Below are 23,366 nucleotides of genomic sequence, written 5' to 3' on the forward strand. Positions count from 1 at the left end.
CAGTAACTGTTGGTGGCGTCCACCCCTGATTTCCTTGTTCCTCTCATGATCTGAGTCAATTGTTATTTGTCTTGACCCTCATCTTATCCGAGGTACACAAACAAAAGAACCTGTCCGCTTACTGATGCGTGGCTTATGCGCGTACCTACTCTCGTCAATACCAACCCTTGAATTCTTTTCCAACTACGAATTATCCCAACAACAATGACAGAGGCAAAGCTCACCAGGGGACACTCGTGCGTTCCGTGCCAGCATCGAAAGATTAGATGCAATGGCCAGACTCCTTGTGCGTATTGTATCAGAACGGGCAAAGAATGTGTGCGCATGCGTGTATCGCCTTCTCACTCACGCAATGCTCGCTTAAATCATCGCCGCCTTACAGCTGCCCAGACGGGGAGTCCCAGTGGTGATGGACAGGTCATTGTCAGTGGAGATCAGCGTCGCTATGTCGAAGAGTATGTCCTTGCATAATACCAATTTTCGTTAGACATTTAATAACAATTTTATAGCAATAAATTATGGAAGTCCTTAGGCGATGAGGTAAGTATTAATTAATTAATTTTACCTTGCAATGTGGCTTATTTTGCCATGGCAGATGCAAGGCAAAGATGTCAGCCCAGATCCAGAGCGTCCACCTCTGCGAACACGGACCGACACGCCCTCAACTGAAGTAAACCTCATATTCAGCCATCAAAGGCCAACTTCTATTTCGGTAAAATATCCATCAGCTGTGCATTCATTTCAGCTATGGCAAGTCTTTATCAGCAATGTCCATCCTCTGACCAAGATTCTACACGGCCCGACAGTTCAGAAAGACATCCTTGAAACCTTTTCTGAGCCGACATCAACCCCCGGCCCTACAGAGGCCCTCATATTTGCTATCTATCTTGTCGCTGTCGTCTCTTTGACAGATGCCGAGTGTCGTAGCAGGTTTGGCGAGCCTAGAAAGGATTTGCTGGCGCGATATTGCAACGCAACTGAAGTAGCTTTGAGCAAAGCCGATTTCTTGAGATCTACAGATCTGAGGGTACTTCAGGCCTTTACTCTCCATCTGGTAAGTATCAAACTTAGCCGTAATATTATTTAAAGGGCATACTAATATTCATCAGCTTTCACTCCGTCACATCTGTGACCATGACATTCTATGGCTCCTAACAGGTCTTGCGACACGTATGGGCCAAAGAATGGGACTCCATCGCGAAAGCTCACTCAAAGATCTACCCCCATTTGAAGCTGAACTACGACGCCGAGTCTGGTGGCAGATCGTAATCCTTGATGGCCGAGCTTCACAACTGACCGGTGCATCCATGAACCCAAACATGCAACTCTATGGAGATACCCAACAACCCATCAATCTCAGTGACGCTGACCTTGTGCCATCAGCAAGCACAATACCGCAGCCGTCACCCATCACCACGGACATGCTGTTTTGCAAAGTCCGCATTGAAATCGGTGTGTGGATGATTGAACAAAAGTGTCTACTCGGTTCTGAATCTGAATCGTCGACTACGGGCAAAGCAAAATTTTTCAAAGCTATTGATGAGCTTGAACGTCATATTGAGGAAAAATATCTTGCCAACATGGACAAGGAACTTCCACTCAACCTTTTGACGGCATATCTTGCTCGATCTGCCGTTTGTCAGCTACGGCTCTCGGTTTACCATCCCATTCATCGCCCGGAGAGGGCCTCGGATTTGAGTGCTGAACAAATCGATATGCTACTTGAGAACAGTCTGGAAGTGATACGTTATGACATTCTATCGCATTCGACTCCAGCTCTACAATGTTACTTGTGGCACATTGCCAATTTCTTCCCATTTGAGACCTTCGTGCTTCTTATCAGCACTTTGTCTGGTCGACCGGCAGGTCAGGTCGTTGACACGGCATGGGAGGTGATCGACCAAGTGTATGAGCACCACCCATCTTTCGTTTCAGATACTAGCGACCCTTTATACTGGGCTCTGGGAAACATCACCCTCAAAGCCTGGGATCAGAGGGTCACAAGTGCCAGGACACGAGGAATTACTGTTCCTCGCGAGCTACCTTGCATAGCCAACCTTGTCCATGCACGAGCTACAATGGCCAGGGCATCGTCACAACAGCCTTCGACCACAGACGTCTCTGGACCAGCCACACCTCAAAGTTTACTCCTGGCACAGGAAGCGCCAGTCGACTATCTTGGTGGTCTAGGAACGACAAATGAGCTTGCCTCACAGACGGACTTGGGCATGGCGACTGGGGAGGAACTTCTGGGTATGATGAAGGGCGTTGATGTAGACTGGGACTTTTGGCAGCAATTATTGGACGGGAATGGACATGATGCACGGGCGAGAGATGATCAGGAAACGTTTTACTTTTCGTCTTTCATAAACAAAGCCTAAACACGAAGCGCAATACAAAGTACTTTTCTTCAAACTTATTTCTGTAGTGATTTATAAAGAATGAAGGCAATCTGCTGCTTCTATCTGAAAGATGAGAAAGACAAAGAAATACAAACATCAAAGAAGAATAAACATAAATACACAAACAGCCCTCTCCATCGTGTCTAATTGTCCAAGGCCCGAGCCAGGAATGCAGAGACATATTCCGCATTCCGTCCTCTCTTCAACATACTAAAATGATTCGCTTCCGCAATCCGATCCATGAACAAACCCTCTTTACCACCAAGTAGCGCCTCCCAACCATTCGGACCAAAGTTTGTTCTGTTCTCCAACAGCCATCTCATCTCGCGTGGGTCATCGTCACGGTACTCGGGACGAGCACTATCAGAGTCTTTGCAAACTCCGTCTTCTGCCCACAGCATGTATGTCTGCGGCGGTGCAGGGAGCGGTGATGCTAGACCGACTAGACCAGAGTCCCAAGGCACTGCGACATAAGCATCCAGAGCGTCAATGAAGGCCAGGAAATGTGCAAGAAGCCATTCTGGAGCTTTGACGCTTGTTCCAGCAGTGCTGTGCGGGTTGTCTGATCCAAAGACATTCTGCGAATTGAGGAAATCGTACAAGCGAGGAGGTAGCTTCTCAAGACCAACGGGATTGGGAGAGTCAATCAAGATAAGGCGATCGACTTGGTGTCCTGCTCTGGTGAGGATCAGGGCAGCTTCATAAGCGCAAATGCCACCGGCTGACCATCCTCCCAAATTGTAAGGACCCTGTGGCTTGCGACGGAGTATCTCGTTGACATAGAGCTCTGTCAAGCCCTTGAGTCCAAACTCGACGAGGTAACTAGCGTCCTTCAGCCATGGGCAGTTCAACCCGTAGACAGCAACATCTCCGTCTGGAGAGATCGGGGGAAGGGAAGCGTAGGATGTGGCAGATCCCGAGCCATCTGGTAGCAAGAACAAAGTCGAGCGAGCTTTACTGGGACTGCCCTGTAGAAGCGTCGAACTGGCTTGGAACTGGTGAAGCGAGTGACTGCTGACTATCTTGTCCTGGTCCTCTTCGCTCATAGGTGGTGTAGTAGCGCCAGACTCGATACCCGGTGCTGGACTGCTCCTACCACTGCCATCACTGCCGCTGCTGCTCTTATTGTCCTGATCGACAAGTCCTAGGAATAATTTAAAGCTGCCCAAAGTGGGACAGTTCATGAATGCTGTAGATTCAACGTCGAGACCCAATTCCTCACGCATGCGACCAGTGATGGTCAATGAGAGGAGTGAGTCGACACCGTGGTCCGCAAAGTCGAGTTCATCGTCCGAAAGAACGTCAAGACCGAGACCGATCTCTTCTGACAAGATGCGAAGAAGAGGTCTCAATCGGGAGTCCATGGATGTATCGGCTGCGAACGGCAGAGCGATAGCTTGCTGCGTGGGTGCTGAAGTGGGTGGGCCTTCACCGGACCTGACGGGAGGCACATCCATTCTTGATGGAGGCACGTCCCGTCGACCCATGGGAGCATCAACTGGAACCGCGTTGGCAGATGGCAAGACTGTGTTGAGGACTCGTCGCGGCAAACCTTGGAACTGTTCTTTACGTTAGCATTGTTGTTGACAAAGATTCGTGTTACTCACTGTTATGTCTCCATAAACACCAACCACAGTGTCATCCTCATCAAGAATGTACAAGTCACCAGCGAACTTGGTGCTATCAATGGGCCTCATCCGGATATAAGTCCGATAGGTACCATCTTCACGGAACGCCTTGGCCAATCTCATCGACTTCCAGCCATGATTGACGTAGACGTAGTCATTGGGCGTAGTCTGATGACAGTTCATCATGAAGCCGGTCGTCTGACCACAGCTGTCAATCCACATGGGATTGCAGACGAAACCTCCCGAGGGAGTTTGGAAGCGCACTTTTGCTGTGCCCTCGAGCTCTTGGCTGTGCAAGACAACCTCCTGCAGACCCTTGTAGCCATCGGCATAGTCGACGAGGGAGGAGAAGACCTTGTAGACCATTCCGGTTGCCAACATGCTGTCCAAACCTTGTGCTGATCGCTGCAGAAGGTAGTTGACGCTGCGATTGATGAGGTAGGCTTGGCGATCCCACTCCGCTTCCCATTGCGACGGATGCTCGAGTCGAAGTTCGCAGTTAGCATGCTTGATGTGCTGACCGTTGGGACCAGTGGTGGAGATGCTCATCAGCGCCGTGGTGCTCTGGATTGGGTATCGCACTTCGATGCGGAACGGTGTAGCCTGGGGCGTTCCGTTCATGTCTTCTTTGAGAAGAAGTGGCTTGTGGACCTCAATACCGTGAACATCGACCGCATAACCCTCTAAGTCGGTGCGGTAGTTGTCCAAAATGTACTTACCCAGCGTCAAGCCAACATCAGCGTACACGGAAGATGTGCAGACTTTGACACCGTTGACCCGATGACCTTGGGCAACCTCTGACAATAGAGGGCTCGCGAGATCTGTCTCAGCAACGATAGTCAACACCTGATCAAGGGAAGTCTCCTGTAGAATCTTCTGGACCGAGGGTGTTGATAAAGCTGAGACTGCTTCAACCGAGCTGTTAGGAGCAATTGGAGGATCACCTTTAGTCAAGGACCAATCGTACTTGTACTGTATCCAGTAATTCTTGTGCTCCCAGCTGTAACAAGGCAGACGAAGTACCTGGTGAGAGGCCTTGAAGTCGCGATGATACTCGTTCCAGTCAATTGTCAACCCGCTGCTGTAGAGACTGCTCAAACCATCAGCCAACACCTTCCAGCAATCGTCATTTCGGCGAAGCGATGCGATAGTAGGTGTGCTTGGACCAAGGCTGGACTTGAGGAAGGTAGAGCAGACAACATGGGGACCAATCTCGATCCATAGAGTTGATGTCTTGTTGATGATCTTCTCGCGCTCCGCAGCATGTAGAGCACCCTCAAAGTTGACTGTCTCACGACAATGTCGCTGTAGATGAAGGGGACCAATGACACCATGGTTTCCAGGGCTGATGACAGAGCTGTCAAGGGCACAAAGAACAGGAATCTGGGGGGAGTGGAAGGTGACGCGCGACGCCGCTGTATCCAAGTCGGAGAGAATGGGGTCAACCTGCGCTGAGTGGAAGGCAAATGGCACCTTGACGCGGGTCGCCTTGATGTTGTCAGCCGACAAAAGGCCAACCAGCTGGTCAATGTCGGCAACGCGTCCACTGATGACGACTTCTCGTGGACCATTGACACATGCAACCTCGTGAATGTTGGCATCGAGGAACTGTTGGATCTGGAGTAAGGATGCCCTTACTGCCAGCATTGAGTGGGTTCCTGCCTGGCACTTATCCACGAGCAGCTGCGCTCTGATGCCAGTGAGGTAAATGGTATCATTGGCGGACAGAACACCAGCGACGTGTAAAGCAGCATAGTGGCCTAAGCTGTGTCCGAGAACAAAGCCTGGCTCAACACCGAATGACTTCCATAGCTTGGCCAGTGCCATCTGCAGGCAAGTGAGACCCAGCTGGATCTCAACAGGACTCAACGAGTCAGCTTCCACCTCTCCTCGGATCAGTGGGAGGATTGACGGGAAGCCTTGGGCTTGGGCGATACTGTCGTAAGACATGATCTCAGAGCGGAAGGCTGTGAAAGATGTAAAGTACTCCTTGCCCATACCACGGTATTGGGCGCCTTGGCCGCTAAACACAAAGCCGACAGAGGGCGCGGCAGCGGGGATCCTCTTCACATCCTGGCGTTCAATGGCGGAATCAAGGCCCTTCAGCAGCTGTTCACGAGTCTGTGCTGTGACCGAAGCTCGGAATTGATGATGCATGCGCCTGGCGGTGGTTGTGTAGGACAGCTTGCTCAGGAAGTCGACCTCCGAGTCACCTTGGCCTTCTACAAGCTCCTTGAGATTGGCGAGGTTCTTCCTGAGGGAATCTGCTGATCGAGCGGACATAGTGACAACATGGGATGAGCGAGGGTCTGTAACATCCGAAACTACCGATGGCCGAGGAGCATCTTGCAGTAGGACAGCAGAGTTACCACCAGCGGCAGAGAAGTTATTGACGAAAGCAATGCGTGGATTGGCTTGACCAGATCTTGTCCAAGATGTCGGAACTTTGGCGATATGGACATTGCGCTGAGTGAGATCCGTAGGAAAATGGTGATTGATCTTTGTCTTGATACCACAATGCGGCGGGATCATGTTCTTCTCCATCATAAGCAGCGTCTTGATCAGAGCAATGATACCAGATGCGGATTCACCGTGCCCGACATTGGCCTTGACTGAACCCAAGTGAAGGTTTTGGTGAGGCAATCGACCGCCAAAGCCGCTGGTAGGAGCAAACGTCTTGAGGACGGATGTCATCTCGGTTGCGTCGCCGGCTTGAGTGCCTGTGCCGTGCATCTCGATGTAGCTAACGTTGTAGGGATCGGTGCCCGACTCACGGAGGAGTTTGGAGAAGATGTACTCTTGAGCTCCGGCATGTGGTCGAGTGATGGATACTGCTTCGGCTGAGTGGTTTGTGTAAGCGCCCAGAATGACACCGAGAATAGGGTCATTGTCAGCTTCGGCGTCCTCGAGCCGCTTGAGGATGATGGTTCCGACGCCATCAGCTCGACAGTATCCGTCTGCTCCATCGTCAAAGGTGTTGCAGTTGCCTGGAGCAAGGTCAGTAAAAACACTAAAAAGAAGGAAGCTTCCAAGATCTGTGAGAGACTTACCGGTTCTTGATAGGAAGTGGCCTCGGTCCAAACCAGCGAAGTTGTCAGGGTTAGTCATGACATTGGTTCCGCCCGCAATAGCTGTATCGCAATCATTTCTCCAGAGGGAATTGCAAGCCAAGTGTAGGGCAGCGAGACTGGAGGAGCAAGCCGTATCAACACTAGCGCTAGGCCCACTGAACTTGAAGAAGTAGTTGAGTCGACCAGGAGTGAACGCTCTGTTGCCACCTGTAGTCTGCAATCAGTATTGTCGTGAAACGCGAACAAACAACTTACCAGGAATAAAATAAGTGTCGACATTCTGCCCACTGTTGACCTCTCTCCAATCATCGCTAGTCATGCCGTAGAACACACCAACACGATCTCTCTGTGTCGAAGGTGTTCTGTCTGGTACGATACCAGCCATCTCAAGCGCCTCGTAAGCTGTTTCGAGGGCCATTCGCTGGCCAGGATCCGACTGCTCAGCTTCCTTTGGAGACATGTTGAAGAACCTAGCGTCGAACAGTCCTGGTTCCTTGATGAAGCAGCCATTCATGACCTTGCTGGTGTTCTTACGTCGCCCAGTAGCGTCGTAATGGAGCTCTGCGTTGAATCGGTCCTCGGGAATTTGTCGATGAACATCGCGACCTTTGTAGAGAAGATCCCAGAATTCACCCAAGTCAGCTGCGTCTGGAAAGCGACCAGACATAGCAACAATCGCAATTTTGGAGTTCTTGCTTGATGACTCGGTTTGTGTCTCTGCTGATGAGTGGCTGGTCGAGGCTTTGGGCCCCATGCTGTTGTCCACGGCGCATCGTTCTGCTAGCGTCGGCTCCAAAGCAGACACTAGACTGTTGGAGACGCTGGTTGCTATAGGCTTTATTATGGCACGTGTAGATGAGCTAACCTCGAGAAGCTGGGCCACTGCTTGTGAGACCTTGGTAAGATCCAGTGGCTGTATGAGCATATCACTAACACAGCAGCGGAGTAGATCTGCATACTTGAGTGGCTGTAACTCGTCACCCGAGGAGCTTGAAATGAGTGGAATGATGGACTCTGATGCAAAAGAAGGTGCAGACAGGCTAAGGACCTCGTCTACATCATCCATGCTGTAAAGATGGCTGGCGTGGTACGGAGCATAGATCGGCACTGGAAGAGAATCTTTCGGTGATGTTGATATACTGTGAATGAACTTTTCGAGGACGGATGGTGGACCACTGATGGTCATGTTGTGATGTGCGACCGAGCTGATGTAAGGAACTGACGATCGAGCAAGTCCCTAAAGAAGAGTGAATATGTTTTATGAGAGCTCCAAGGACAAAGAATTGCTTACCATTTCAATGATGAATGAGTCAAGTCGGTCTTGCGCAGATTCTCTTGGTAGTACTGCCTCGGGCACAATTATGGACCAAGTGGCGGAGGGCCTGTCTGGTACATCGAAAAGGGAGGTAGTTCGCCATACCCGTAGTCCGACGTGCAATGCCACACGAACAGCATCTACACCAGCTGATACCAGTTCACTCAGTGATGTGGAGCAACTGACAGCAGCAGCAGCGAGTGAACCAACGCAAAGTCCAATAATGCGACTGTTCTCCGAAGGAAAGGTACGACCTTGTCCATCGTAAAAGCTGGATGGTCAGGAGAGATCTATGGGTACTTGGTTATGTTACTCACTGAATGAAACTGCAAAGATGGTAAAAGCATGCTAAAGCGCTTGTCAAAGCAGGGTTACCACTGCCCCAATCTGACTTGGAGACGAGTTCCTGAATGTCGGCAAAGTTTGGAAAAAGCTTCTGTTGAACTGCCGGCAAGGATGATATCTCCCTTCTAAGAAGTGCGTGAACTTGTTTAACAAAATGTGTCAAGTAAGGACTGTTGCCTTTGAGGAGTAGGTCTTTCAGTGGAGGGGCAAAGCGTGTGCTTTGGTCCCCAAAAACGAATACCTCCATCATTGATGGGGTCATGTTGAATGAACTAAAAGAGTAAGTTGAAATGTGGTTTGAACTCCAAGTAGTTGTTACTGGAGAGGTAATGAAGCACAATCCCCTATATATAGGAGTTGGTATGTTGATGACAGATGATAATACAGATAAGCATGGCACTTGACGTGATTCAGAGTTGGGATTAGCTGCTTGAGCAACACAATCATAATTCAGAGATACCCCACGATTGTCTTGGTAAGTGTTAGACGGCATTCGGATCACGTCGGTCCGGGCTCGTCGGACATGGATAGTCGGGCTTGTTCGTCGTTCGGTGCAGCCGTAGAGATAACTCCGAAACAAGCACGCTGCAGACTGTCAGTGCCGAGCAGCAGTCTCTCGTCATTCGGGCCATTGATGCACTGGATCTGACAGCTTCTAATCGACGGCGTATCCATACTCTTATGACCCCTTGCGTATCCAGAGCTCCAGTTTATGCAACTCTGTCAACCAAATCCTACCCAGCACTTCGATAACAAACTCCAACCTGCATCATGTCGCCTCATAGTGATACCCAAGAAACCTCTCATGAGGCAACTGTCACCGGTCAACCTGATACCCTTGTTTGCCTAACCATCACGGCCTACAAAAAACCTTCTCTTAGCGAGAAAGAGTACAGGCACCATATGACAAAGGTCCATGCCAAGCTCGTCAGCCCTTTGATGGAGGAGTATGGTATTGTTCGCTACACCATGACACACAACACGAAAGAGACACGCCCGATGCTTTATCAGCTCTACGATCCACAATTCTCCAACCAGTCAGACTATGATTGCATCGTGCAGTTTATTTTCAAGGATATCAAGGACTTTCTTCGCATGAAGGCAGATCCGCGTTTCCTCGAAAAGGTTGCGCCTGATCACGTCAACTTTGCTGACACCAAGCGATCAACGTAGGTTATCCTCCACTACAGAGGTTATCATGAACGATTTTACTAATGAAATTAGGATGACTGTTGGGTATTATGAGGAATTTGTCAACGATGGCAAGGTCGTTCCCAAGGACTGAAGCATGCTTGTAGAATCAATCCATAGATTTAGCTATGGTTGACAGCAAACGAATTGATGATGATTCATGAATTCCAAACCTGAAGTGATATCGGTACCGATAAGTTGAACGTGATTGGACTGACCATAAAAAGACTCAGCAGGCACTGCCCAAATTGGTTGCGCGTCGAAGCATAAGATAGTTGTGTAACACCACCTGTTAGTACGTCAGTCGCGATATCAGCGAGATCAAAAATACAAAGAATAGATAAGAATTCATATACGCCATGGTGTTGGTAATTTGACTAAAGATAAAGATGGCCTCCCCCAAATAGATAATACTAGTCATCCTGTAAGCTGATGGTCAATAAGCACATGTTGCTCCCCTCCGGCTGCCTCAAATTCTTCAAGGTCAGCCTCGAATCCGTTTCGCGCAAGATCGCCTCCCAGTCATCGACACCGCGCTCCTTGGCGTTGAACACCTGGCGCATAGTCAAGTCTCGCGTTCTGATGACACGCTCCCGTACCGACGGGATACTTCCGGGTGACGGCAGAACCGTATCCATGATGAGGAGGGTTGCTTTGGCTGACTCGAGCGCTGGGACGAGATTACCCAGGATGGTCTTTGCTTCGGCGTCCGGCCAGTCGTGGATTATCATTCGCAGCATGTAAACGGTTGCGTCTTTGGTTGGCTGTGCCTCAAAGAAGTTGTGCGCTTTGAAGGTCACCCTGTTATCGGTGCCAATCACATGCTTGCTTACTGCTTCTTCATGCTCCTTGGCTGCTTTTTCTCCGTTGACCACGGTGTCAAGGTCTTGTACCTCAAAGCGGAGGTGTGGATAAGCAGCGGCTAGAGCATAGCTTGCATGGCCCGCAGAGCCTCCAATCTGTAACGAGTTAGTAAGTTGTTTTTGAGGAGAGATGAGGCGCTTGATATCACTTACGTCAACAATGAGGGACTTGTCTGGCAGGCTGGCCCAGTCAAACCCGTTGACGAGATGGGAGAGATCCATGCCTTGACCGTCAGTCACACTTCTCATGTATCCAGAGAACTGCTTTGTCATGACAGGACTCTGGGACAAATGATCAAAGAAGGGCAAATCATGATTGAATGCGATGTTGTAAGCTGTCTCGGTCTTCTTTACACTTCCTGGCCACTTTTCTGTAGCTTGGACCATGGCAGCAGCGGTCGGAATTGAGGCAGTGAACATGTACGAGGCCCAGTCGCGCATGTTGGGAAATTTGACAAACATGGCAGAATTGGCAGAGTGCGCGACTTGACCCGTGGTTGGTTCTGCCAAGATGTTGCTTGTCATTGCCATACGCGCAACACTTTTGAGTAGAGACTCAGGTACATTGGCTTTGGTGGCTAGCTTTTCATATGACAGGGAACCATCAAGCGGAATGTGAGAGAAAACATCGAAATGATGTAACCATTGAAGTGCAAAGATGGTGTGATACTGTCACGGCTGTTTTAGCTAAAAGTCAACGAGAATGGAGGCGTGGCTACATACACTGGCTGTCATGTTGGGTAGAAGCTCGCTGGGTCCAGATACAAGATTGAACAGTTTCAGGGCTGCCTCAGCGGTTGCCACACGGGCTTCGTGGGCTGCTTTGGGGGCATCCTTGGGAACAACGTATGTTGGACCATCAGCTTCAAATGATGGCTGTGGAAAACCTTGAGATTGCAATTGCGTGTCCAAGTTCTTAGCTGCTGAGGACACAGCGTTCGCAAGGTCAATGATGAGAGATGGAGAAGAAATTGAACCCATTGTGGCTAGGCTGGCTAGTGATTGACTGATTGTCAAGCTGTGTCTTTGTACAGGCGCTGAGATAGGGACTTGGAGAGTAACAAAAATGCCGGTTACAGGGATCTTACAGTGGATGCCGTGTTCTCTAACAAGACTTTATGCAGCGCCCAAATGCTCACTACCAATCTAGACTCTACGCAGGTACCTCACAATGTTCCATGTACTCGCACCGAGTACGGGGTTCGGACTAGGCTCCGTAACCATAATCCCCGAGCCCGAACACTGACCCACCCCGACCCGAAGAGCGACGGTCAGCAATTATCTGGTGTAACACGATTGAAGCTGTAGGAATTAGTCTGTGTAGGTACTTACGGAAATCATGCCATGCGAAATAATGGACAGAAAAAGACATATTAATAATTCATTGATGACTGCAGATCAACCAGCTTTCTCGTATTTGAGTTCCTCAAGATTACCAATCTCACTGAACAATTAATTAGCCTGTCGTTTTGTTTCACTGACAATGCCTAACCCTACAGTCGCTATTGTAGGCCTTGGTGCCCTGGGCCTTGTAACTCTCAAGAACCTTCGAGAAGAAGGCTTTGATGCCGTCGGGCTTGATCGAAATGACTATGTTGGAGGTCTCTGGCATTTTGAGGAGGGAAACAAACTCACTGTAATGAGAAGTAAATTTACCATTCGTCCCTATTTAAAATTCATTCTAATCATGTGAGAATAGGCACGCTGTCCAACGGTTCTAAGCAGCGAGGATGTTTCACAGACTTTCCCTTCCCTGAAGGTATACCATCATTGATGAGTACTTACTGATCACACATGTACTGACCCCACTCAGACAGTCCTGACTTCATCCCTGCGGAGGGTATTGACAGATACCTGAAAGACTATGCCAAACACTTTGGACTCTTGGAACATTGTCGCCTTCGCACTAGCTTCCATGGCGCAAGATACGACGAAAAGAAGCAGCAATGGCGCTTGTCTCTATCCACGCCTGACGCTCCAGAGCCACATTTCGAGTGGTTTGACAAGGTCGTCTTCGCAATGGGAGCAGATCAGATTCCTTCCAGGCCTAAGATCGAGGGCATTGAGAAGTTTAAAGGTCATGTGGAGCACTCCATGTCGTTCAAGAAGTAAGTCAAGTCCCTGACGGTAATGTGGTTTTGTCTAATACTACAATAGCCCAGAGACGCTTGCTGGGAAGAGAGTAATGGTTCTGGGCTTCGGTAACACTGCTGCTGACATGGCAACTGAGTTGGCTCCTATTGCTGACCAGGTTTACCTCGCACATCGACACGGTGCTATTATTGTGAGTACTGATATCCTTCCATCGGGGAATGAGAGACTAACTGTATCATAAAGGTCCCTAGATGGGTCAAAGGCAAACCAGTGGACCACGTACGAACCTACCGCAAGTATGTGATCCTCAACTTGATGAACCGCTACACTCCTGGTCTCTGGGAGAAAACAATGAACAGCGTCATCGGAAAGCTTGTCCACAATACCTTTGACCTCAAGCCGGAGTGGCGCTTTGATCCTGCCCCATCAATCACAAACCAGCGTCCTCTTGTCAACGACGAGTTGATCCCATCTTTGGAGAAGGGTTCTATCATTAGCACACACGGACTGGCTCGTGTCATCGATGAAAACACAGTCGAGACAAGCGATGGCCAGCGGTATGAAGTCGACGCTATTCTGTTCTGTACAGGATTCACCGTGGACTATTCAGTCGTCGGCATGGACGCAGATCCGTGTCGAGCCACGACCACAGATTGGCAAAAGTCTAGAGGCTTCACAGGTCGCCCTCTGCCAAGACTGTACCAAAACATCTTCAGTCTTGACCATCCCGAGACTCTCGCTTTCATCGGTCATTTATCTTTCATGAATCCCGCATTCTTCATGTTTGATCTTGCTAGCATGGCAGTCGCCCAGCTATGGAAGGATCCATCAGGTTTCCCATCCAAAGCAGAGATGAACAAACAAGTCGATGACCAACACGCTTGGGTCATTGATCTCGCCAAGAAGGGCCCCGTTACACCTTCCATCGTCAAAGCATCAGAGTGGATGGAATGGGTCGACCGAGTGATTGGCTCTGGCTTGCCAGAACATCTTGGGTACACTATGAAGGGATGGAACTTTTGGATGCGCGACCGCAAGTTTTGCAACATTATGATGGATGGCCTGCTGAGTCCTCATGCCTACCGTGTGTTCCCTGGTAAGCGAAAGGCTTGGCCAGGAGCGAGAGATGCCATCATTGCTATGAACGCTGATCGAGAAGCGAGGTTTGGACCTATGGATTAAGATGTTTGTTACTTTGATATTTGGATTGAACGCTGAGGGTCACTGGTCATAGGAACAGGAAATCATGTAGTTAAGGAACAATAGATATGTTTGTAGGTAGAGATTAATGATAGAAACATTGGGCAAACAAATTCTTCGTGGTTCCTGATTGACTGTTGTGAGATTGATTTGTATATTAATGCAGATTGAAAGAGTGAATTGCAATGTTGTTGATTGTATCTACTTTCAAGCTATTGTGTTACACCACGTGTGAGTCTTTACCAAGAATCATTTCAACGCAGTCGATTGTAGAGAAAAAATGGTAACCCTAACAAATGGAAGCACGATAACAAATAAGACAAACTGTTTTAGATCATTGTACTATATCTAGTAAACTACGAAGAACGACTGCTTGCTTCATCCGAAAGCCAGCCCTGTAACACTTGAATCAAACCACGGATCAAAGTCTCCCACCGTGAATCACTAGCTGAAGTTTCACCTGAATCCTTCTTCGGGCCACCACTAGGAGATACCGCCAGCAATGGACATTGTTTATCCACTGTACCCTGTTTCCCTCCACTCTCCAACTCCGGAAGTGTTCCGGGCATGAAGCCCCGCTGATCAGGTCCGTACTCAGCAGGAATCTGCGGCCAAACATCGATACCGTCAAGAATCGCGATAGCCATGCCACCAGCTAGATGTGTTTCTATGTGACAGTGGAAAAGCCAGGGTCCAGGATTTGTGACCTGATACCGCAGCACGATCCACGCCGAACCATCGAAAGAGGTAACGAAAGTGTCTCTCCACTTGGGCGTGTCAAGATCGAAGTTGTGTGGCTCAGCAGCTATGGCTTCTTCGACAGAGGAATAGTTCCAAATTCCCATGCCAGAGCCAATCTGCCATGTCTTTCCCGTGTGCTTATGCATCATGTGCGGGAACTCTTGCGGCTGCCCTGGTAAAGAGCCAACCTGGAGCACCAGATCAACCCAGCTCCCGTTCTTTGTGCGAATAACAAGACCTTCATCCATCGCGTCTGCTGAGTGAGGATCATACAGAAGCGGTCCATATGCGCTACGGTCCTCTTCATACATGCCATGTCCAGACATGGTATACTGCCAAGCACTCTTCCATCTATGCGTTGAGAGGACATGCATCGCATCTGCCTTGCGTGCTGGTGGATTGGGAGGATAAGGGGGAAGGTGTTCACGATCGAGTGTAATGACAGACCCATCTTTGGTGCTGTTCTGACCACCGTAGTCAATCACACCCACACTATCACTCCCTTGAATGCCGCCTTTGTATCGGAGTGTAGCGAATGCTGAGATGACTTGGGTGAGACCACTGTCTGCGACACGGATTGTATAGTCCTTGGGTGTTTTATCAAGCTTGATCATAACGGCATAGCGCTCGCCTGCATACATGTGCACCGTGTTGACGCGTTGGGGAACAATATAATGGCCATCAACTTCATAAACCCACATGTCATGTTCGTCAACAGAAAAGACGATAGTCTTGAATGTGGCGCCACCGATGAAATTGAGACTAGCCCATTGATCCGCTGGGTCAACTTCTATCGTCTCGTTGGTACCCTCAGCAGGGGTGCAGCCGTGTTGTAGGTGTAGAGGGATAGTCTCTGGTTTTCCAGTGGTTAAATATGGGCCTTGGGTTGATCTCATAAACGGAAAGCACCTTGGATTGTTAGCAGCCTATCCAGTGAGTAAATCTGACGTTACATACCCTTTATCGTTGACTTGTCGAGGATACAAGCCGTACTTCATGTATGTGCTGGTGTGGTTGATCAACACGTCAACGTCGGGACAATACAAGCTTCCTTTTCCGTTGACGAGAATACTGTCTGAGCAGCTACATATGTTTTGATTAGCAATGCAGTGCACTATTCTGCATATTGTAGGAACTCACAAGATGGCCATTCCGGAGCTCTCCTCGGCAGCCATGTACTCCCAAGACATGAAACGGGTCCAATCAGACACCATAACCAGTTTGGGGTCGATAACTGCACGACTCATTGCGTCGATGTCGGCTTGTTCTTTGCTAATCAGATGCCATGGTGCTGGGGCATCTGGCTTTCGCCTACAGTACTTCTTAGCATTAATCGCAAAATTATCAACTCGTTGAACGTACCTGATGAAAATTGGTCCGTAAAGCCCATCGAGAACGGTAGCCCGTGAGTGAGAATGGTACCAATGCGTTCCCGCTGGTGAGGCTTTGAACCGGTAGATGAAGCTTTGGCCCATTTCTATTGGCTTTTGGGACATGCCCGGGGTTCCATCTGACCAAGGTGTGCCCATCATCCTGACACAGTTAACTCGTCTATACTCGATATTGACATGACTCTTTCAACTTACTCAAGGCCATGCCAGTGAACAGTAGTGTTGAATGGCATTTTATTGTGAACTGTGACCTCAATGTCATCATCTTCGTCGCAGAGAATCGTCGGCCCAGGAAATTGGTTATTGATTTTGATCATATTTCTCTCCTGGCCATTGGGTGCTCCTGGTTCCCACGTAATGGTCCAGTCCTTCTTTACAAGGGCACTGGCCACGAGTGCTGAAAACACCCATGCTAGTAAAAGCAATATTAGACGTGGAGAAGTGAGCATCCTTTGGCGCTGTCAGCTTATTGCAGTACGAAAATTGAGCAACCTTTCCCCAGCTGCGAATATTACTTGGAGGGCTCCTTTTTCTTAATGAATTGACTGGTCCTCCGAATATTCGTATATTTTCCAAGTTGCATTGCGCTGCAGTCATCTTTGAAAGGTGCGGTTACAATACCGAATTGATGAAGCTTGTCTCGGGGCGTGTCTCGGGCCCCGATGCCCCACCCCGTGCTCCGGCCCGAAGGCTCGGGTTGACTGGTTCGGCAGACAGTTGATAGCAATTGACATGTTTTATATGCTGTCATCAATGTCAGCCAAGTCCAATTATACACTCAATGTGAAGATAATTGGCGAAAATGTCTAAGCAGAAACCTTCCCTCTGGAGGGCGCTCAGAGCGCTCTCGTTCATCATATCAATCCCTCTGCTTATTCAATACCTTGTCCTGAAATGGTACAGCACCTCACAAAATACACCAACCCCAGTCTTCCATGAACCAAATCACGAGACAAATCTCACCGTGTGGGAGGTCTTGAGTAACGATGACCGCGTTTCTAAATTTGTCGACGTTATAGGCAAATTGCCTGACATTGTCCGGGGTCTCTCAGCACCACAGGCTCGCTTCACTGTTTATGCCCCTGTAAATGAGGCGTTCGACTCTTTTTATTTCCCACCTGATCCGCCCCCATTCTTTGGCCTGTTCATCGCTGGATGTCATATGGGACCAGGGCCAGTTCCAGCTGAGCGTCTCCCGTCAATGGGCACGGTTTCGTCTTTTGTCAATGGAGACATATTCTTCACCTACAAGCAACGTATCAGTGTACAGAAGGACAAAAGCGGACTTACACTCAACCGCGCGGCTCGAGTACTCCCAGTCAATGCATCGCAATCAATCGCCGTCAATGGTTTTGTCCATCATATTGACACCGTCTTGGAACTCCCCAACTCGACTGCCCATGCCCTTCGTACCAGACCTGAACTATCAAAGTTGCGACGGGGCTTAGAGGCGACAAAACTATCAGAGAGCATCTACGACACCAATGCTCATGTGTCGCAAACTATCTTTGCTCCAACCAATGCTGCCTTTGATCGCCTTGGGAAAACCGCAACCAAGTTCCTGTTCAGCCATGGAGGTAGACCTTATCTTCGTGCACTGCTAAAATATCATGTCGTGGCCAACAAAACTTTGTTCAGTGATAGTTACTGGCCTCATGGCGGAGCTAAGTTGATGGACTTGAGTCTAATTCCGAATAAGGACTCTCATCAGGTGAGCGCTGAGAAACAAACTACAAAATTGAATTGAAACTGACCAGATATCTTCTAGTTTGATCTGCCGACCTTGCACAACAATCTAACTCTACAGGTTGAAAGTCGCAAAATTCATAAGAAGTGGCATCTGAATGTCTTGAAAGATCAGGTAGCTGAAGGCAAGAGCCACGATTCTATTCCAGTCTCAATGCCCGATGTTATTCTGATGGATGGAGTTATGCATTTCATCGATTCTATTCTATTGCCACCGGCCAAGTCGGAGCAAAGGAAGACTTCTTGGCTGAGTCGACTTAAATCGTCGCTGGGACATAACAAGCAAAGCATTGAGGACTTGGTAACTTTACTTGGGCCCTACATTGATGAGCCTTGAGTGGCTACCGGGGTTATCGATATCCATCATGTAACAGAAAATCTTTAACTTTAACAAATGTAGACCAGGCCTGTGGTCCGAGCGACGGATAATATTAGTAGAGTGCAAATATCCATACTCAGTGCGACTCGAATGAGGCTTTTCATAAGCAAGTTCATGAATCAATTAAATCTTTAAAGTTTTAAATTGAAAGAGACACGACTAGCGTGTCCCATCATACTCTTGTATGTAACTGGTACATCTCTTCTAACATCTTAATTATTCTTATCACTGTAGTACTCGTTCACCCAAGGTTGATCATCCTCAGTTCCGTAAGCACTTCCACCATAGGTGAGATACCCTTGAGTATATGGCGGAGCAGGGAACTTGCCACGGATCTGCTCCGCATCGCCAAACACCCAAACGGTAGCCATTCCCATGACCTGATGCTGTGCGATGTGGCAATGCATCATCCAAGCACCGATGTTTTCCTCGGTGATGCGAATTCGCCAAGCTCTCCAACCAGCGGTGTGATGTGGAACACCCTTGACAGCATATCGGTAGAGGTTCGTTGTGTCTCGTAGAACAGGGGTGAAGTTTTCGAAATGAGCTTCGTTTTCGGTTGCGTTGTAAGTACCATTGCCAGAGCCGAGATCGTAAACGTGATATCCATGGACGTGCATAGGATGGTAGTCCCAGCCGCCTGTAGGACCGTTGTTGTTCTCCCAGACTATGTCCAGGACTTCACCAACCTTGGCGGGGAATGCCTTGGTTTCTGGATCGAAGCCATGGTGCTCCAAAGCAAGAGTATAGTTGGGAGTCGTGCCATTCTCGTAAATCTGAATGAGATATGGGACTTGGCGACGCTCAGCTTGAACGTTTTCTTTCCAAGGTAGACCGTTTTGGCTGATTGTTGTTAGCAAATTGTGACATAATGGTATGAATTTGTAACTTACGCCCAGGCTACTGTGCCATTCAACGTTCCATTAACATAGGCTCCAGTAGTGAGTATTTGGTTAATCTGAATAACAACAGTTCTCGTTACTTCTGACAACTTGGGAAATGCTTGGTTGTTCTTCTCCGATAAGCCTTCCAGGGCGTACTCGAGGTAGTCAGCAGTGCTATTGGACAGTTCGATGGGTGATGTCTCAGGTAGTGATTTTGGAAGCTTCTGGTTTTTATCACACCGATACTTGAGTAAGGCGTATCCGCTGATCACTTTCGGTCGATCGCGACTTTCGTACCGGATCCAATACTGAGACTTGTCACCTCCACAAACCTCTTTCGAAGTTTTGGTTTTCATGAGGTAACTGTAGCGCTGACCGGGTGACACCTGGACATGATCGATCTTAGCAGGCTTTGTGTATGATCCGTCAGCCTCAATGACTGTAAGGTTTTCGTGATCTTCAATGCCAAGCTTGATCATAGACAATGCTGTAGCACTGATGAATCGAAGCCGGTAGGTTTTTCCGGGGTCAACGTGAACGACATGAGGCATGCAGCTCGAGTCTGGTGCTTCGTAGAAACTCTTGTTGCCGCTGTTCCCTTGGATAGTAATAGCTTGAGGTTCTCCAGACCACTTGAAGGGGTCTGCTAACAGGCCCTGTTCTATCACTTCATCCTCGGCAGCGTAGTTATCGCCTACCAGAAGAGGGATGTCTCCATCGTACTTGTACTCTGGCTTCCGAGCGTCTCGGACTATCAAAGCTCCAAAGGCAGTCACGATCTGAAAGCCGACATGCGAATGATAGAAGTAAGATCCTGCGTCTCCAATCTCTGGTCGAATCTCATAATCGAAGAATTGGCCGGCCGGGATGGGCCATTGACTGACGAGGGGAGTACCATCAGAGAAAGGTGCGGCTCGCTGACTCAGACCATGCCAGTGCTTATGTTGTCAGCTTTGAAGGGAAGAGGGAGTGCGTGTAAGCTTACGACTGTGACGTTGTTGTCTGGAATTTTGTTGTAAACTCGAATCCAAGTCGTCTGTTCCTCTTGGAGGTATATCGTCGGTCCGGGAGAGGTGCCATTGAAGACGATTGACGATCTTGACACGCAGTTGATCTTAATATCGTCTAAAGTTGCTTCTAGAACGTAGTCAGGCTTGAAGGTATCATCGTGCACCTTGTATTCAGCGAATGCTCCAGCCACGAATGGCAACAAGGCCAGAAAACGAAACAACATTTTGCAGATAGCAGTACCGATGGCAAAGGAAATTTAGCATTGTTGCAGCGAGACATGATTAATATAAATATCTTGTTTTGTCTCTTCCATGTTCTATGCTATGCAGGGATTAATCTCCCAGGGTCGAGACCGTGACACCTAACAAGCTTTCAGCCCGCCCGTCCGGCTTCGTCGGGGTGAGCACTAACGCATGATCGCGCCAAAAGCAGACAGTGGCTTTGCCAAAAAAAAAGAATTACCCCCTAGAAAATGACGTCCACGATCGTCGTCGTCGGTCAGCATTTAACGAGGCCACGGGGCTCAGACAAGGCACAAAGCCAACAGCCTTGCCGGTGTGTTTTGGAGCGAAGGATCAGAAGGATTCAAACTCGAGATGGCAAGCTGGGGATGTTCCACGGTTGAGGGTGATAGACAGCTTGTATAGCTTGTTCAGGTTAGAAGGGGTCCACGTCATGCACATTGATTGGTAAAATTAGGGGGCTGTAAGTTTATCTAGACGCTATCTTAGAATTGCGAAGTGACAATTGACAACTGCCGAGTTGGGCTCTCTCGCTCCGCCATCAACTGGAGTGAGGAAAGTCAATGGCAACGTTGACCGAATTAATCTTTTACTTCCCAATTAGTTCAATGTGGCTGCGGATATTGGAATTGCTGCGTTAGTACAGAGTATTAGACATACACATGGTAAGCACATGGCACACTCTGCACGCTATTCCATTGGCGCAACGGGATCTATGCATGGCGCAGGTATGTGATTGTGTAGGGTAACGACGCTATGTTTTATATTGAGGGGCATGGGAGAGTAAATTGCATATCTAACTAGATTGAACTGGCGTTGTTATTGTCCAGAATCTGGAAAGATAAATTGACAAGAGACATCCAGAACAGTCCATGAGGTGGTCCAACAAAACTAAGCTCGGTTTTTGAAACAACGCCAGACACGCCTTTGACGGGGGTCAAAGTCCCGTGCTATTTCTACTGTTCATCAGCACTTTGTCTTCCGACGGTTTACAGCCTCTTGACCAGTTTCCTACTAAGTGTCATTCGAGAAACAATAACCAACAACGTAGCAAGAGACCCAACACCTGCCGCATAGAAAATAGCTGCTCGGTACGGCTCGATAGACGATGCTTCCGACGCGTGTTGAGAGTCGATCAAAATCCCGGCAATAGGCGCACCCATCAAGTATCCTGGGGTCCAAAACGAGGTCATTAAACTGATCGACGCCGCGGCAGATCCGGGAGCAAGGGTCGCCACGGCTGTCGGCAACGCCACGAAAAAGCTTCCATTCGCGCAACCGTTGATGATAGCAAAGACAAAAAGCGGCGGTAATGATGAGCTGACAGGCCAGATTGCTAGCATAGACACGCTGTTGATTGAAGCTGCCAGAGCCAATGCATTGAACGCGCCAATTCTGTCACAAATCCAACCACCAGCAAAGCGTCCAACGGCTGTCGACGCACCGAACCCTGCTACTAGTCCTGCGCCCGTTGAGGCAGATAGGCCGATGGACCTAGCAAAGACAGGGAGGAAAAATGGAGGAACGAATAGCGCGAACACTCCAACAGCCCCTGCCATGGCTAGTGTGAGAAACGGTATGCTCTTTAATTGGGACCAGTCAAACCGCGACGTCGAACTGTTGCGAACAAAATCTTTTAGGAACAAAGCGGATGGAATTCCTGTTGCCAGGATAGAGAATCCAAGAATCCTGAATGTCCATTGTAGTCCGACTTTGTTAATCATGGCTTGTGTCGCCAATGGGAGGACCGTGGCTCCGACACCGCCTCCTGCTTTGACTATTCCGTTCGCTGTGCCCAGTTTGCTGCTGAACCATTGTACGGGTAACGTGTTTGTAGCAGTGTATAATAGAGATGTTGATAGACCAACAAGTAGTCCAGCTACACAGAACAAGCCTGCGAGATGTTCCAGAGTAAAGCTGGTAATAATCAAACCGGCGCCGAAAAGAATAGTCGCTGTCAGACTGGTGAATCGGATGCCGAATTGTCTCGACAATCTGACCGAGGCCAGCCCAAAGGCAACCATGCATGCCATGTATAAGCTGCCAACAAAGGTGATAGTACGAATGTTTGTGTGCAGCCGAGGTGATTGAACGATAGCTGCTTGCAACACGCCCCAAGCTGTAGTGTAACCATTGATCCAGAAGAGAAGAATGAAACACGAAGCTACTATTGTCCAGCCGTAACCGCCATCTGGAATGGCGCTTGTTGCATGGTCAGGAACCTCATCTTCCACCAAAGGGTTGTCTTGGGAATGGTCTGTTGCGGCTGGACGGATGGTTGTCATTTCAATGGACTCATTTTGGTGAGACAGTATGCCAGAACTAGCCAATGGCTTGTTATTTGTGATTGTGCCTATAGATGTCATAATATTTCGTATCTGTAAGGTAACGTATCGGTTGCCGATAACCCAATTCTTGATTCTGACAGAGGGCTTTATAATAGAATCAAATACGAAATTTATTTTGGTCTTGGAAGCCATTGACAACGTCATCTGACAAGACAGCAGTCAGATGAAGGGCGCGCCTAAACCAGGCATTTCGTCACTTGGCGACGTCAGACATTAACCAGCTTCCAAATTAGGTCAAGCATGTCTTGTGCTTGTTGCTGTTTCCATTATCTCTTCTATAATTCAGTCTTTGTTCTTTACCAATACTCTCGAAGTAGATACTATGCATTCCCACGATTTCAACTTGCCCGTAACACCGGGTTCCATTCAAGACAATGGCAGATATTGGAGACATAACATAGGTAGGCTGCGATTCCATTTACCGAATCCAGTATCGCCTACTGTATTTCGAAAGGAGCTATACCTATTACGCCCTCACTATCCTCCTAGCGGGGTTGACTGACTGCTTTTATACC

The 23,366-nt window shown here is 48.7% G+C and overlaps 9 protein-coding genes across 9 annotated transcripts; 4 read left to right on the forward strand and 5 right to left on the reverse strand.

Moving 5' to 3' along the window:
- Window positions 1-204: 204 nt before the first annotated feature.
- Window positions 205-2,381, forward strand: FGSG_02323 (uncharacterized protein; the record flags this gene model as incomplete). The annotated part of the gene is made up of 4 exons (XM_011319930.1): window positions 205-455; window positions 510-540; window positions 596-1,054; window positions 1,110-2,381. The coding sequence occupies 4 exons, from the start codon at window positions 205-207 to the stop codon at window positions 2,379-2,381; spliced, it is 2,013 nt and encodes a 670-aa protein (XP_011318232.1).
- A 164-nt stretch (window positions 2,382-2,545) lies between these two features.
- On the reverse strand, window positions 2,546-9,008 carry FGSG_02324 (uncharacterized protein; the record flags this gene model as incomplete). The annotated part of the gene is made up of 6 exons (XM_011319931.1): window positions 2,546-3,961; window positions 4,010-7,017; window positions 7,081-7,308; window positions 7,357-8,338; window positions 8,393-8,687; window positions 8,734-9,008. The coding sequence occupies 6 exons, from the start codon at window positions 9,006-9,008 to the stop codon at window positions 2,546-2,548; spliced, it is 6,204 nt and encodes a 2,067-aa protein (XP_011318233.1).
- Window positions 9,009-9,505: 497 nt separating this feature from the next.
- Window positions 9,506-10,117, forward strand: FGSG_02325 (uncharacterized protein). Its single transcript, XM_011319932.1, has 2 exons — window positions 9,506-9,930; window positions 9,986-10,117. Exons 1-2 carry the CDS (start codon window positions 9,533-9,535, stop codon window positions 10,044-10,046), a joined length of 459 nt encoding a protein of 152 aa, XP_011318234.1. The 5' UTR covers window positions 9,506-9,532; the 3' UTR covers window positions 10,047-10,117.
- A 248-nt stretch (window positions 10,118-10,365) lies between these two features.
- On the reverse strand, window positions 10,366-11,857 carry FGSG_02326 (uncharacterized protein; the record flags this gene model as incomplete). Its single annotated transcript, XM_011319933.1, has 3 exons — window positions 11,539-11,857; window positions 10,969-11,484; window positions 10,366-10,911 (listed from the first exon to the last, which is right to left on the reverse strand). The coding sequence occupies exons 1-3, from the start codon at window positions 11,794-11,796 to the stop codon at window positions 10,366-10,368; spliced, it is 1,320 nt and encodes a 439-aa protein (XP_011318235.1). The 5' UTR covers window positions 11,797-11,857.
- A 441-nt stretch (window positions 11,858-12,298) lies between these two features.
- On the forward strand, window positions 12,299-14,091 carry FGSG_02327 (uncharacterized protein; the record flags this gene model as incomplete). The annotated part of the gene is made up of 5 exons (XM_011319934.1): window positions 12,299-12,461; window positions 12,515-12,574; window positions 12,629-12,923; window positions 12,973-13,099; window positions 13,153-14,091. The coding sequence occupies 5 exons, from the start codon at window positions 12,299-12,301 to the stop codon at window positions 14,089-14,091; spliced, it is 1,584 nt and encodes a 527-aa protein (XP_011318236.1).
- Window positions 14,092-14,425: 334 nt separating this feature from the next.
- Window positions 14,426-16,690, reverse strand: FGSG_02328 (uncharacterized protein; the record flags this gene model as incomplete). Its single annotated transcript, XM_011319935.1, has 5 exons — window positions 14,426-15,759; window positions 15,808-15,933; window positions 15,991-16,161; window positions 16,213-16,401; window positions 16,437-16,690. 5 exons carry the CDS (start codon window positions 16,688-16,690, stop codon window positions 14,466-14,468), a joined length of 2,034 nt encoding a protein of 677 aa, XP_011318237.1. The 3' UTR covers window positions 14,426-14,465.
- A 353-nt stretch (window positions 16,691-17,043) lies between these two features.
- FGSG_02329 (uncharacterized protein) lies at window positions 17,044-18,324 on the forward strand (the record flags this gene model as incomplete). The annotated part of the gene is made up of 2 exons (XM_011319936.1): window positions 17,044-17,952; window positions 18,010-18,324. 2 exons carry the CDS (start codon window positions 17,044-17,046, stop codon window positions 18,322-18,324), a joined length of 1,224 nt encoding a protein of 407 aa, XP_011318238.1.
- Window positions 18,325-18,578: 254 nt separating this feature from the next.
- FGSG_02330 (uncharacterized protein) lies at window positions 18,579-20,484 on the reverse strand (the record flags this gene model as incomplete). Its single annotated transcript, XM_011319937.1, has 3 exons — window positions 18,579-19,209; window positions 19,260-20,188; window positions 20,236-20,484. 3 exons carry the CDS (start codon window positions 20,482-20,484, stop codon window positions 18,579-18,581), a joined length of 1,809 nt encoding a protein of 602 aa, XP_011318239.1.
- A 1,008-nt stretch (window positions 20,485-21,492) lies between these two features.
- Window positions 21,493-23,040, reverse strand: FGSG_02331 (uncharacterized protein; the record flags this gene model as incomplete). The annotated part of the gene is made up of 2 exons (XM_011319938.1): window positions 21,493-22,856; window positions 23,034-23,040. The coding sequence occupies 2 exons, from the start codon at window positions 23,038-23,040 to the stop codon at window positions 21,493-21,495; spliced, it is 1,371 nt and encodes a 456-aa protein (XP_011318240.1).
- Window positions 23,041-23,366: the final 326 nt, after the last annotated feature.

The sequence above is a fragment of the Fusarium graminearum genome, chromosome 1 (genome assembly GCF_000240135.3).
Source record: "Fusarium graminearum PH-1 chromosome 1, whole genome shotgun sequence".
Classification (NCBI taxonomy): domain Eukaryota; kingdom Fungi; phylum Ascomycota; class Sordariomycetes; order Hypocreales; family Nectriaceae; genus Fusarium; species Fusarium graminearum.